This window comes from Prosopis cineraria, unplaced genomic scaffold (genome assembly GCF_029017545.1).
Source record: "Prosopis cineraria cultivar Desert tree isolate PC_DT_omini unplaced genomic scaffold, ASM2901754v1 PC7, whole genome shotgun sequence".
Taxonomy (NCBI): Eukaryota; Viridiplantae; Streptophyta; class Magnoliopsida; order Fabales; family Fabaceae; genus Prosopis; species Prosopis cineraria.
Window position 1 is genome coordinate 12,451,670 of NW_026555338.1, and position 15,320 is coordinate 12,466,989.

Sequence of the window (15,320 nt, forward strand, 5' to 3'; positions counted from 1 at the left end):
ATTAATTTAATTAATTAATATTTTAAAAATGTTTATTATTTTATTTACAAAAATTCATTTATTTATTTACCATACAAATTGTGAATCATGTTATCTGCAAGGATTTATTATCCTACATGATAAGTTAATTAATTTAATTCTCTATGAAGATTCTTGAAATCTCACATGAGACTTAAATATTTATTATAAAAAGAAAATTAATTTTAATAATGGGCCTTCGGAACCCATATAAATACCTATAAGATTGATCCTCATACCTGCAGAATCTTATTGATTTACATGATATGAAATTAGTCTAAATGCCTACGAAGATTCTTAGAATATCACACAACGAATAGATAATCAAAATATTTGCATTTGCAATCGATGCATAATATTATGGTTGGCTAAACAATTTACGTAATAAAGGCAATGGAAAGAATAAATTAATTTGATAATTCACTATTCTTTTGACTTGACGATATATTCTAAAAAAAAAAAGATTTGGCATAAACTTTTAGCAAGATCATAACCACAATAGACACAGCTCCAAACCACAATCAACCTCACAAATGATCAATAATATTTTCACAGGCTCTCTATTTTTTTTTTTTTTAGACATCTCTCAAGTATGTTCTAAATTCTACATAAAAAAATATTTAATTCTTAAATTTTTTTAATGCCTAAACATATTCTTAATATTTATCATATATATATATATATATATATATGTTCATCAATGAATGTAAGATTAAGGGAGATGACATGATTTAAATATTAGCTGAGCAGGCCGTCAGATATGCATTCTTCTTCCTTCTCCTCTTTTCCTCAGAGATACTATCATATTCATCACTGCTAGCATCACTAGATTCTGAGGACCGTTTCTTTGCCTTTCTCTTGGATTTCTTCTCTTTCCTTCTATCATGGTCACCCAAGTCAGAGTGAGAATGCTTCCTATGCTTCCTGTGAGCTCTTCTACTGGACTTCTTATACTCATTGTCACTGTCATAATCTGAGTCAGAGCCAGATCGTTTTTTATGTTTTGCAGCCTTCAACTTCCTCTCTTTAGCTTCAGCATCAGCTTTGGCCTTAGCAGCAGCTTCCAGCTTCTGCTCCCACTTCAAAGGAGCCTCCTTTCTGTCCATAATTCTCTTCTCTCCTTCCTCGGTTTTCTTCTCGTCTTGATGCTCTGTTTTTGCTTCCGGTTTTCTCGTCATCTTCCTCTTCTCTTCGTCTCGGTTTTCTCTCTCATTCTCGTGCTCTTTTTTTTTGTTTTTTCTGCATTTCGTTTCTCTCCCTCTGTGCTCTGTTTTTCTTTCGTTTTCTTGTCCGTTTCCAGCTCTTTCCTTCCTCCAGTTTTCCTCTTCGTTTTCATCTGGTTTTTTTATGCTTTATCACTGAAGCTTCCCTTTTTCTGTACACGTCTCTTTCCTTCTTTTCTTCCTTCCACTTGCGTGCATGCTGCATTTCTGCTCTGCTTTTGCCTTTTTCTATAGCGTGCATCTCTGTCTTTTCTTCAGCGTGTACGTATGGTCTTTTCTACGCTTGCTGTGTTCTGCTTCTCTTTCGCTGGTGTTTTCTCTCTGCCTGTCGAAAGTCTGTGTGTGCACATCATGGTTGCTTGCTACTCCTTCTGCTGTGTTTTCGTGTGTGCGCTTCAGCTAGTGTGTCTAGTTCTGCTTCTGTGTTTTGTGTGTGTTTCTTTTGTGTGCATGACTGCGTTTTCTCCTTCCTTCGCTTGTGTGTGGTCCGGCCTGCTCACTTTTGCCTTTTTCTCTTCTGCGTTTTCGTGTGTGTTTAGGGCTGCTGTACCTTCATGTCTGCTCTTTGCTTCTGCTGTTCTTGCTTTTGCTGTAAGGCTTGCTCTCTGCGTTTTTGTTTCTCCCTGTAACGTGCCGAGCATTTAGGTGTGTGGGTGAAACGCTGATCATCCCATATTTATTTATTTTTATGCTTAATGTTCTTTTTTTATGTCATGTTAATTAAAATTTTGGAAATTAAACTAAGAGAGAAAAAATTTAATTTTGAACTATGCAAGAATATCTTTCTTCTTCTTCTTTTAATGGAAAGGAAAAAGATTTAAGGAAAGAATTTCTTTTTTAAAAAAAATAGTTGATTCTCACAAAATTGATTCTCAATATTTTGAATGATTGGAATAATTTGGGAGAGATTTTAAAAGATTTAAACAAGATTTTTTTGATTTTGTTAAATTATTATATTTTTTAGAATATAATCCTAAAAAAGGATTAAATTTTATTTTTATATTTTTTATATTTTTTGATTATTTTAATGAACTAAAAGAAATAAAATCCTAACCAACAAAAGATTATCTAGGATAAAATAAAATTAAATCCTATTAATTATTTTTTAAAAATATAATCCTAAAAAGGATTAAATTTTATTTTTGTATTTTTATATATTTTTTTGGTTATTAAAAAAAATGCCTGGCCAAAATACTGTGTTCATAATGTTCTTCTAAAAAAAGTTGATTTCTTCTTTTGTAATGACAAAGCTGTTAAATTTTATGATATGAATGGGTTTTACTATGATGTAATTTGATCTTATAGATAGAAAGAATTCTGATATACGAGCATCATTAATGTATTGATATATTTACTATTGTGGTCGATTATTGATAAAAAAGAGTTAAGAGTAAATTCAATGAGTAAAAAATAAAGTTTCCTCAATTGAGCACAACTTTGTATTTTAAGGATAAATTTAAATCACTTAATGCTCAATTAGAAGATAAATTTTTCACTAATTTAATGATAATTTATATATATTGAGAAGGAAATAGCTAAAAATTTATTATAGACATAATAATTGATGATTTTTATACCATGGAAAATTGAAGAATAAAACTTAAAAAATAAAGGTGCAAATATTTATTTTTGTTATTGTTTTGTAAAGTTGAATATGAATATAGGCATTGGAACATTTACACTATGTTAATGATGTATATAAATTTAACTTTCTTTCTAATATCATATATGCTTTGTTATCTTAGCCTTCTCTAATTAAAATTTATGGCTCCGCCCTACCCATAGCAATCCTTCACCTTCTACAATGGCAACACTCTTCCAAGTTTCGAATTGGTTGAACCACCGTACCATTCACATTTTGAAATCCATATCATTTGGCGCATTTTTCACTGCCTTTGAGCATTTTTGGGTCTTTTGTAGAATTTATTGAAAAATATTTCATGCATGCTTCATAAGAGATGAATTTTGGCTTGGTTTATATCATTGTCAAGTTTAATGATATATTATACACCGGGGGACCTTTTGCCGAGGTGAACTATGCCTATAGGTAAATTTAGAAGTATTTTGATTTTTGGAGCAAAACTAAGTTAGGCTGCTACCCAAAAATATATGTATATATACACAGTGAGGTAAAAGAAAAATGTATTTAATAGTTGATAATTCAGTGGACATGGTTTATCCAATGGATTGGGATCTTCAAGCAATAATCACTTTAATAAAAGTTATACATGCAATTATTTTTTTAAGAAAAAAATTAACAAATTTCTTAAATGATATTCCCTTCTTCTAAAAAAAAATGTGACTTTGAGATTTTCTCAAAAATTAAGGAAGACGTTAAATAATTTTAACTTATTGTAAAACAATTCATAAAAAAAATTGTTATCGTAATGCTACTTTACTAAAATGCCTGACTTCAATTAATTTTTGAATGAATGTCAATTCAGCGCTGAAAAATACAAGTTCGAATAATTTGGCTCTATAAATATTTAAATAGAGTATTGATAAAGGGAAAATAGAAAAAATAATTAATAACTTATCATAATTTTGAAACAACAATTATTTATAATAACTTTGAATAATTAATACTAATGGGGTTAGGTGTAGCAGAAATGGCCTGCATCTCAACTGGCGAGCTAAGTTGAGTTCTCACTAAGAAAAATGCTCATATTTTAGTGTCAACTGTGTCACAAATATGAGAATACTTGTATACAATGAAACAATTTGAAGGGAAAAAAAAACTGTCATCTCGTCTTCGATCTCTTCCTCCACCCAGCCCCATTGTTGAACCTCACTTTTGTTTCTTTTCGTCGTCATCGCAAATCCTGCATTTCATATTCTCTTCGCATTCTACGATGCCTTTTTGATCAAGTCATCTTTAAGGTATTTGTCTCTTATGCTCTCTCGTGTATATGTTTTCTCGCTTCGTTTCCTTTGGTACTTGATGAGACTTTCTCTAATTTCTGATTCTTAAGAGTTTCGTTTCATTCTCTCTACAGTGGACTTTCATTTTCGTTCCTTTGATATAAACTTTGATTTGAACAATTTTGGATAAGCCCTTGATAAGATCCTCCATGCTCAGCGACATGATGATTTTGCAAAAATGCGCGAGAATCTGAGTGAGTATTCTAGCTAGCAAAATGAATGAAGGAATTTGTGTGCGTGAACAAGTTACAACTTAACAGAAAAACTTGCTGCAAAGGAAATGCAGTGCTTTTATACAAAGATTGAAAATTAGGCAAACGAAATAATAAAATGCTCAGACGCTACAATGCAAAGGCTAGCTCCTTCCATTCACGTAAATAGTACTCCCTCTATCTCAAAGATACTTTTGGAGAGATTTGACATTCTAAAATATGAGATATTTTAATTTTAATTTTTATTATTATTCTTCTCATATGTTATCTCTCTTTAATATATTTCATAAATACAATATTAAATGAAGGGCATTTTGGAAACATTATATTTTTACTTTGAAAAAGTTAAATCTGTAAAGTATATTTAATGAAATTTATTAGTATGAGTGATTTTATTCAAAAGTGTCATATAAATTATGACAGAGGGATTACAATTGATTACTGGAGAAACAATATAAGATGGACACATAGAAAATACAAAATATATTACAGTTATGCACAGGGTAACTAATTACATAATTAATTACAATCTCATTCTGAAACAAGCATTACTCATAAACACTCGTCCTTGAGCTTGTAATCAAAATGGTTTCTCAAAAATTTAGGCTTTCACTAATTCCTTGGAAGCTATAAATTTAACATTAAGAGATTGCTATGCAAACAACCGATATTGATATGAAATTATTGAGTTTACAGAATTTGTTTATAGTGTGTAGTAGGGCAACATAAAAGGAGGGTCAGGCAAGGCCAATATCATCCTTTCCAAATGCCCAGCCCAATGTGAAGTTTGGGCTAGCTCGATGCATGAGTTTTTAGTTTTGTCCGATTGACCTAAAAAATTTTCACAAATATTTTTAAATATATTTTAGCTGGAAGGTGTTTTAAAAATGGAATGAGTCTTTTCATCCGTCAGTCCTTAATTTCAATACTTTCATGGATTGTAATGACTCATTCCAATTCATAGCAGCCACTACCAAGTGCTCCACTTCATGTCTGATGTAGGCTTAATAGCCATTTAGTTTGAAAAGTCTTAAAACTTGAAAAGTGGTTTAGAATTTAGATTCCTCCTCCCCAGGATTGACGTTTTGGTGCTTGAGCTCTCAATTTTTGGTCATGACAATTTCTAAAACTATTCAAAATCAATGCATGCGTATTGTCCATTTCTGCACAAATTCTTCTTCACAAGCAACCAAACAATGCCCATCAAAAAGAGTCGTGATCAATACATAGCTGTGATTGGAGATTGTATTATGTATAATACAGTCTCAAAAGTAATCTTGCCCTCGCGGAAAAGTTTTAGACCTTTGCACTTCCATGAACAAAGGATCGAGTATTCGTGGCCTCAGAAAACTGAGAGAGGGAGATTGGATATTGAATGAAAATGAAATAAAATATTTAAGTAAACAAATAAGGGACCATAATAAAAAATTGTGTCAATTTTTATACAACATGTTTGCTTGTCAAGACAACTATATAATGAATTCCTTGGGTATAGTCTAAAATATATTTTTATAATATTCAATATTTGCAAGCATTACTAGTAAGATAAATTATGTAAATCTCTCCTTTACTTATTTTTTAAGTCAAATAGATTTTTTAGTTATATTTTTATAATTCTGCAGCTTTTTTGGGGAAATTCATCATTTGTTTTGTCATTATTTTCTCTTGAAGATTATTTTCCGTCAAAAATTTTAGAAAGTCTTGATCTTATTTTCATTTTCTTAATGAAAGGAAACGATTATAAATAGAAGTTTCTAATTAATGTGCTGGAGCAATCCAAATTATGAGAATTACTGTAAGATCCTAAATTTTATTATGCCACCTTAAAGAGGGCATTGGATCAAGTACTGGGACTAAAACAATAAAAACATATAAAATAAAATAAATATAGACAATAATTAAAGTGATTAAATTTAAAAAATGCTTGAAACTAACTAAAAAAATTAAAATAATAATAGTTCGATATTTTGTTAATTTTTATAATATATTAGATCATCTTAAAATTATCTTCAAAGATATATATATTTAAATAATAACAACAATAATAAAAGAAATTAAAAAAAATTATTACAAGTTCAAACTTATAGGGTAAAGGTACATTTTTGTCCTTGATGTTTTCTCTGAAGAGCATCTAACACCCTAAGGTATTTCACCTAGCATTTTCACACCTAATGTAATTAATTCAGTACACCTGTTACCCTAACGTTAAACCCATACACATTGATTGTTAGAATTGCTGAGTTGGACTACATTTTGACCGAAAATGTTGATTTGGACTAAACTCTCCCTCTCTCTCTAGGCTATAATCTTCTTCCAGTTACGGCAGGAAGGTGCTGGACCTGAGGGCCAAGTGGATTAAAGGACCCCTCTCCTCTCTCCCCAACCTTCTCTCGTCTATCTCTCTCTCTTTCTTCTCCCTACTTTCTCAACCTTCATGGATGCATGCATTGCTTATGCATGTTGTAACAGAAGATGGTTTTTGGTCCCATGTAGTCGGTATAGTGGAGGTTGAAAGAGGAGAAGCTGCTATGTGAATGCAATGACACCGAGAAGGAGACGAGTTAAGGATCAACGATCCTGACATCTTTGTTCTCCCCTATTTTTGTTCTTAGAAACAGAGACGGCTTAAGTGTCATATTGTTCACTTTGAAAGGCATCATCTACAGATAAGTTATGGGATTGTGATTGAAACTGGAAAGGCATTGATATGAACGGTGAGGAGTTTCTTTTGTTGCCGATGGAGAGAACATTCGGTTGCTATGATCTTTGAACATCTGCGATTGTCACCGTCATCACTCCAAATACCGGCTACACAAACTCATCTTCCTCATCATCTTCACTCTAAACTTTCGCAACACAACTTGCCCAAGTCATCATAGTCACTCTATGGTTGGGGAAGAAAGTTGAAGAAGCTTGAACGGGTGGTCTTGGAAATTTGAAAAATCATTGTGGATGTTTTGGTTAGCAAAATCACTGCAGGAGGCCAAGGAAGAGGTAGATCATCATTGACGATAGAGAGGATGAGCTTCAAGGTCGACGGCTATGAAGAGAGAGGGAGACAAAGGCATTGAGCTTCAAGGATGGCAATGGAAAATGCAATAGAGACGTGAGCTTCAAAGTAGACAATGATGGTGGAGGCTGCTAAGCTTTGAGCTTTGTTGGAAGTGGGAGAGCAAAAATGAGAAGAGGAGAGTGGGTGATGAGAGCATCAACTCAATGCTTCTAGCATTGGAGGGAGGTGATAATGCTGAAGACTTAGGCAATAATGGAAGAATCATCATCAAAGGGAGATGATAACTTGTCACATAAAATGGGGCTTACAAGAAATTTTCAATGGAGTTAGTGTGTATTTAATGTTAGGGTAACAGGTGCTTCAAATCAATTACATCAGGGTTGAAAATGCTATGTGAAATACCTTAAGGTGCTAAGTGCTCCTCGGAGAAAATATTAGGGGCAAAAATGCATCTTTACCCAAACTTATAACCTAGCGAAAACCCTACTCTTTGTTCACTGAGTTTCTATTCATTCTTCCAAGACAGCTGATTGCTCTTGAGGAACTCACACAGGTATTTCTCTTCTTTTTTTTCTTATCTTTCCTTCTCCCTGTCGGCCTTTCCCTCTGCTCTGCGTGATCCTTTTCTTGTCAGCAAACACATGTCTATACACACACACACACACGCATGTAGGATTCACACACTCAGTACACGTACCTCGTTCATCCTTTTCCTATTGACAGTTCTCACAAATCTACTCCCTGTTGCCTCTGTCGGATTTTTATCTCCAATAAAATACAAGAAGCTGCCAAAAAAATAAAATACAAGAAGCTGCCAAATAAAAAGCTGAATTTTGCAAGTTGTGGTATTAATTAAACATAACCATGATATGTGTACCGATGCCTCATGGTGATGTCAGCTTTAGGAAAATTCCATAACCACGTCAAAAAAAATAAATCTAGCTTTGTCAATGTCATATTTACAATTATATAATAGAATTAGTTTAAAAATTAAAATTTATAAAAATGCATAATTAATTTATATAATTGAAGTTTAGCATGAACTTTGAATATTCCAATAAATTAATTACACGATAAAAGGACATGAATTTTAATTGTGAACTCTAGTGTAGCTTTAAAATCCTAGAGTAATTTTTTAGAGTAACCTTAGAGTAGCTTTGGATTTTATTTTAATATTTTTCATATGCATGTGCTTTATGTAGACTTTCACCGAGAGCTCTTCTTGCTTGGTTTTGCTATGTGGCTGCTTGGTAACCCAAGAAGAACAAGTAACTCGGGGTTTTTTTCATATGTGTACAAAGCTCGATGTTTGAAAATGAATGTGTATAATCATAAATTTAATTATAGAAAATTTATATATTACTTGAATTCTATTAAGCATGCTTGTAGCTCAGCTATATATTATTGTTAGTGTTTTTTTTAAGCATGCTTGTATATTGAGTTGATCGGATGAGATATTTCTATTTCTTTTCAAGCATGCTTCTACACGAGGTAAATGTTGTAAATGTAAGGTTTGCATTGGGGGTTGCGTTGATAAGAAGATGATGATGTTGATGGATATATAATTCAATAACCATGCGATTTGCCTCGATTGCATGCATAGTGGTTGGCCTTTTTGGAGCCTCATTCCTTAATACTTATCTGGCCAAGTTTGTAAAGGAGGAATGTGAGATAGTAACACCTCCTATTTAGGTTCTTTAAGGAGGGGAGTTATAGTTTGGGCTTGGGCTCTGTACCTTTGGTTGGGTATATCTTGAGCATCGGAGAAGCTTGGTCAATCTAGCATGTAGGCCAGACCATATTTAAGCCCATGGTTCCAGTCAGCGGATTCAAGATGGACGAAGTAATAAGAAGGATTGTTGATATTGCATGTTATGAGCTATATTCTATGAAATTCTTATGCCATAATTGAATGATTCTTATGAACTCACTTGTGTATTGGTTGTATAACTGTTTGGTTGTAGTTTGTGCATATATGCTTAAATTTTAGGCTACTAAGATATTAGCGTTCACCCCTTCTTTAACATTTTCTAGGTGAAGGCTTGAGTAGGAATCAAGGGAAGGCGCTGAAGGAGTAAGCCTTTGGCTGTTGTACTCCTCACAGCACATGCAGGATCATTTTACTTTTTGCGATGATTATAGGACCTTTTATCATTTTTGGACTATCTTACTTTCTTTGAAATTGCTTTTGTTGTTATTGGACGGTGATCCACCACAAATTGGTTTGAATTGAGATTTTAGAATTTGGTTATATTTTAAATTATGATGTTGCAAAATTTATGCTTTGAATTAAATAAGGTGGGTGGAGCCTTTGTGCTTCAATGATTGTTTGCTAAGTGTCTAGATGGTAGGACATGTGTTACAATTGCTAACAAACTTTGTCAAACATTAGAATAAAAATCCCAAGATATATTGAATCCTATACTAGATATCTACCATAAAATCACTTATTCAAAAGTTAAGAGATTATGGTTAAGATGTTCTTCTAGAAAAAAGTTGATTACTTCTTTTTATAATAACCAAATTATTGAAATTTATTATATAGATGGTTTTTACTATAACATAATTTAATCTCATAGATAGAAAGAGTTGTGACAATTGAGCATCATTACTATCTTAGTATATGTAAATGCCCTAAGAGGGGGTGAATTGGGCTAATTAAAAATTTTAAAAGATTTGTAGTAATAATTAGAGTAATGAAGGAATGAAATCACCAATCACGAGAGTTAGAAGAGCAAAGCTTGACACAAGTGATTTATTTTGATTTGACTCCTACTACTTAAGTCTACATCCAGTCTCTAGGAACCTCTTGAGATTTCTAACTATATTATCAAGATTAATTTGGGTTCTTAGTTGCTTTAGTATATTAATAGACTTCACAAGAAGTCAGAAGCTCTCCCCCTTATAAAGGTAATGATAAATCCCTTTAAGCTCCCCAAGCTTAAGTTCTTCTATTTTAAAGATGTAAAACAAAGATAAATAGAGTAAGTTTAAGAATGAACTACTATTGCTTTTAAGCTCTCTCTAAGAATAGATATATGATCACTAAAGCTCTCAAACAACAAATGATACACAGAAGGTAGGTAAACTTTAATGCTCAAGTAATCACAAAATTTTTCTCATTGGCTCACATTGTTTGTCCTTCACTCAGGTTTCATAAATGAGTCTATTTATAGTTGTGGATCATAGATGATATATTGGAATCATAAATTTTTCCATTGAAGTTTGCATGTAATTTGTTTCCTTCTTTCCTTTATGTTTTCTTGGATATCTGAGCTTAACTGAGGTTCTTCGATGGATGAGGCATTATAATATACTTTACGATAGAGTCTTCCTCTTTTGCATAGCAACGGCTACTAACATTTAATGCTTTTGACAAAAGCACATAAAGCTTATACATTTTGGTATAACAGAAGGCAAACTTAGTGAATTAAGGAAAGATAAGCAAACTAAATAATTTCAAGAAAATAAGTGTGTTTGAATATCATTTAGAAAGGGTTCAGAGTGAGCACAATTGGTTCCAGATGAAAAGAAAGACTAAGAGATGAGTTTCGGTGAGATTTAGAAACATCACAAAAAACAGAGCATGAAAAAGAAAGACAGTACTAGAGTCCCAACACTGGTGCTAATGTGATGAAAGAGTTTTGACAAACAAGCTTAACATAGGTGTTATTCAGACAGTACTGGTGTTGTATGTTGATCTTCATAAAAGGTAAAGATTTTCAACAATATTGAGTGAAAAAAGGATATTTTTACAAAAAATAACTTAGCACTGGTGTTAAAAAAAAACACCGAAGCTACATGATCAAGTAAAAGTCCTTGTAATAGAAAAGAAGAGACAATACCGGTGCTATACAATTAGCATTGATATTACAGATAATGTTCTTAATTCAGTACAAGTGCTATTGAAAAACACAGGTGTTGTCTTAACTCAAACAAGGACAAGGGATGAACAAGACCAATGTTATATAAACAATACTGGTGCAAAGAATAGTATTCAAAGAATAGAGAATCAATTGCAAAGGTTTAAAGGGATAACACTAATGTTAGAACAAGTAGGACCGGTGTTATATGGAACACGAACCAAAGAGAAATAGAAACAATTCAAGTAGCACCGATGTTAAGGTTTCAGTACTGATGCAAAGGACACTTAGAAATAATTTTAGAACAAGATTGCATCAAGCATATAGAATATAGTTAAGTCAAATACTTAACTAACAGAGAGATACTTGAACATAAGAACTTCTGTTACACGAATAAGCTCACACTTAATTAGTTTAGATTAATATTAATCCAATTAACTTAGGTTGAAGTTAAATAACTTGTAATGCACAGAACTTCTCTTTGTTTTGTAATAATCAAAACTAGGGTTCAACAGTGTATTTACTATTGTGGTCAATTATCAATTAATAGAATTTAATAGAAAATTCAATGAGTAAATAATAACTCTTCCTAAATTGAGCACAACTTTGGATTTTAAGAATACATTTAAATCATTCAATTCTCAAAGAGAAAATAAATTTTTTACTCATTCAATGATAGTTTATGTTGAGAAGGAAATAGCGAAAAAATTATTATAGACATGATAATTGATGATTTTTATATGATGAAAAATTGAAGAGAAATACTTAAAAAATGAAGGTATAAATATTTATTTTTGTAAAATTGAATATGAAAATAGGCATTGAAATATTTATGTTATTAATAAAGTATATAAATTTAACTTTCTTTCTATTATCATATATACTTTGTTTTCTCGGCCTTTCCAAGTTTCAAATAGGTTGAACCACCGTTCCATTCACTTTTGGAAACCCATATCATTTGGAACATTTTTCACTGCCTTTTAGAGCTTTTTTTTTTTAAGAACTTATTGGAAAATATTTCCTGCAGGCTTGACAAGAGATGAATGTTGGCTTGGTTTATTCATTGTCAAGTTCAATGATATATTGTATCCCGGGGAACTTTTGTGGAGATGAACTATAGCTATAGGTAAATTTAGAATCAGAGGTTTATTTTTTTTTTTTAAAAAAAAGGTTTGATTTCTGGAGCAAAACTAAGTTAGGCTACCCATATATATAAAGTGAAGTAAATATTTGATAGTTGATAACTCAGTGGACATGGTTAACCGAATGGATTGGGATCCTCAGGCAATAATCACTTTAAATAAAAGTTATATATGCAAGTTTTTTATTTTGGAAAAAAAGTTAATAAATTTCCCAAATGATATTCCCTTCCACGAAAAAAATGTCACTCTGAATTTTCTCACGAATTAAGGAAGTCGTAAAATAATTTTAACTTATTGTAATACTCTTCATAAAAAAAAAATAGTTACTGTAATACTGCTTTACTAAAATGGCTGACTTAAATTAATTTTCAAATGAAAGTCAATTCACTGAAAAATACAAGTTCGAATAATTTGTCTCTATAAATATTTAAATAGAGTATTAATGAAAGGAAAATAGAGAAAAAAATTAATAACTTACCATAATCTTGAAACAACAATTATTCATAATAACTTTGAATAATTAATAATAATAGGGTTGGGTGTAGCAGAAATGGCTTGTATCTTTGAGATTTTCTCTACAAAAAAGTTATTTTTTTAGAAAATAATTAATTTTCTTAGAAAAAGGTTAATAAATTTCCTAAATGATATTCCCTTCCACAAAAAAAAATGTCACTTTGAGATTTTCTCACAAATTAAGGAAGTCGTTAAATAATTTTAACTAATTGTAATACTCTTCATCAAGAAAAATGGTTACTGTAATGCTACTTTACTAAAATGCCTGACTTAAATTAATTTTCAAATTCACTTAAAAATACAAGTTGCAATAATTTGGCTCTATAAATATTTAAATAGAGTATTGATGAAGGGAAAATAGAAAAAAAATTAATAATTTACCATAATCTTGAAACAACAATTATTTATAATAACTTTGAATAATTAATACTAATGGAGTTGGGTGTAGCAGAAATGGCTTGTATCTTTGAGATTTTTCTCTACAAGAAAGTTATTTTTTAGAAAATAATTAATTTTTTTAGGAAAAAGTTAATAAATTTTCTAAATGATATTTCCTTCTACGAAAAAAAAATGTCACTTTGAGATTTTCTCACAAATTAAGGAAGTCATTAAATAATTTTAACTTATTGTAATACTGTTCATTAAGAAACAAATAGTTACTGTAATGCTACTTTACTAAAATGCCTGACTTAAATTAATTTTTAAATGAGAGTCAATTCACTGAAAAATACAAGTTGGACTCAATAAATATTTAAATCGAGTATTGATGAAGGGAAAATAGAAAAAAAAATCATTAATAACTTACCATATTCTTGAAACAACAATTATTTATAATAACTTTGAATAATTAATACTAATGGGATTGGGTGTAGCAGAAATGGCTTGTATCTTTGAGATTTTCTCTACAAAAAAAGTTATTTTTTTAGAAAATAATTAATTTTTTAGAAAAAAGTTAATAAATTTCCTAAATGATATCCCTTCTACAAAAAAAAAAAATTGTCACTTTGAGATTTTCTCACAAATTAAGGAAGTCGTTAAATAATTTTAACTTATTTTAATACTCTTCATTAAGGGGAAAAAATAGTTACTGTAATGCTACTTTACTAAAATGCCTGACTTAAATTAGTTTTCAAATGAAAGTCAATTCACTGAAAAATACAAGATGGAATAATTTGGCTCTATAAATATTTAAATAGAGATTGATGAAGGGAAAATAAAAAAATAATTAATAACTTACCATAATCTTGAAACAACAATTATTTATAAGAACTTTGAATAATTAATACTATTGGGGTTGGGTGTAGCAGAAATGGCTTGTATCTTTGAGATTTTCTCTACAAAAAAGTTATTTTTTAAAAAAAATAATTAATTTTTTTAGAAAAAAGTTAATAAGTTTCCTAAATGATATTCCCTTCTACAAAAAAAAAAAAAAAATTTGTCACTTTGAGATTTTCTCACAAATTAAGGAAGTCGTTAAATAATATTAACTTATTGTAATACTGTTCATTAAGAAAAAAAATTGTTACTGTAATGCTACTTTACTAAAATGCCTGACTTAAATTAATTTTTAAATGAAAGTCAATTCACTGAAAAATACAAGTTGAACTCAATAAATATTTAAATCGAGTATTGATGAAGGGAAAATAGAAAAAAATAATTAATAACTTACCATCTTTGCAACAATTATTTATAATAACTTCGAATAATTAATAGTAATGGGGTTGGGTGTAGCAGAAATGGCTTCTGTGTCACGTGGCGAACTAAATTGAGTTCTCACTGAGAAAAATGCTCATACTTTATTGTCAAGTGTGTCACAAATATGAGAATACTTGTATACAGCAACAAAAAATTGAAGGGAAAAGAAAAACTGTCATCTTGTCTTTGATCTCTTCCTCCACCTTTGGGCTCTTAGCCCCATTGTTGAACCTCACTTTTGTTTCTTTTCGTTGTCGTCGCAAATTGTGCATTTCACATTTTCTCCGCATTCTGCGATGCCTTTTTGATCAAGTCATCTTTAAGGTATTTGTCTCTTATGCTCTCTCATATATTCCAGCAGCATCGCTTCTGTTTTCTCGTTTCGGTAACTTTGGTGCTTGATGAGACTTTCTCTGATTTCTGACTCTTATGAGTTTCATTTCATATTCTGTCAGCAGTGGACTTTCATTTTGGTTCCTTTGATATAAACTTTGATTTGAACAATTTTGGATAAGCCTTTGATCAGATCCTCCATGCTTAGTGAGATGATGATTTTGCAAAAATGCTCGTGAATCTGAGCGAGTATTCTAGCTAGCAAAAGGAAAGAAGGAATTTGTGTGCGTGGACAAGTTACAACTTAGCAAAAAAACTTGCCGCAAAGGAACTGCAATGCTTTTATAGTTTTATACAAAGACTGAAAAATTAGGCAAAGGAAATCA

The 15,320-nt window shown here is 31.0% G+C and overlaps 1 protein-coding gene across 1 annotated transcript; it reads right to left on the minus strand.

Moving 5' to 3' along the window:
- Positions 1-667: 667 nt before the first annotated feature.
- On the minus strand, positions 668-1,300 carry LOC129315196 (protein PXR1-like). The gene has a single exon (XM_054958767.1). The coding sequence runs from the start codon at positions 1,194-1,196 to the stop codon at positions 750-752; it is 447 nt and encodes a 148-aa protein (XP_054814742.1). The 5' UTR covers positions 1,197-1,300; the 3' UTR covers positions 668-749.
- Positions 1,301-15,320: the final 14,020 nt, after the last annotated feature.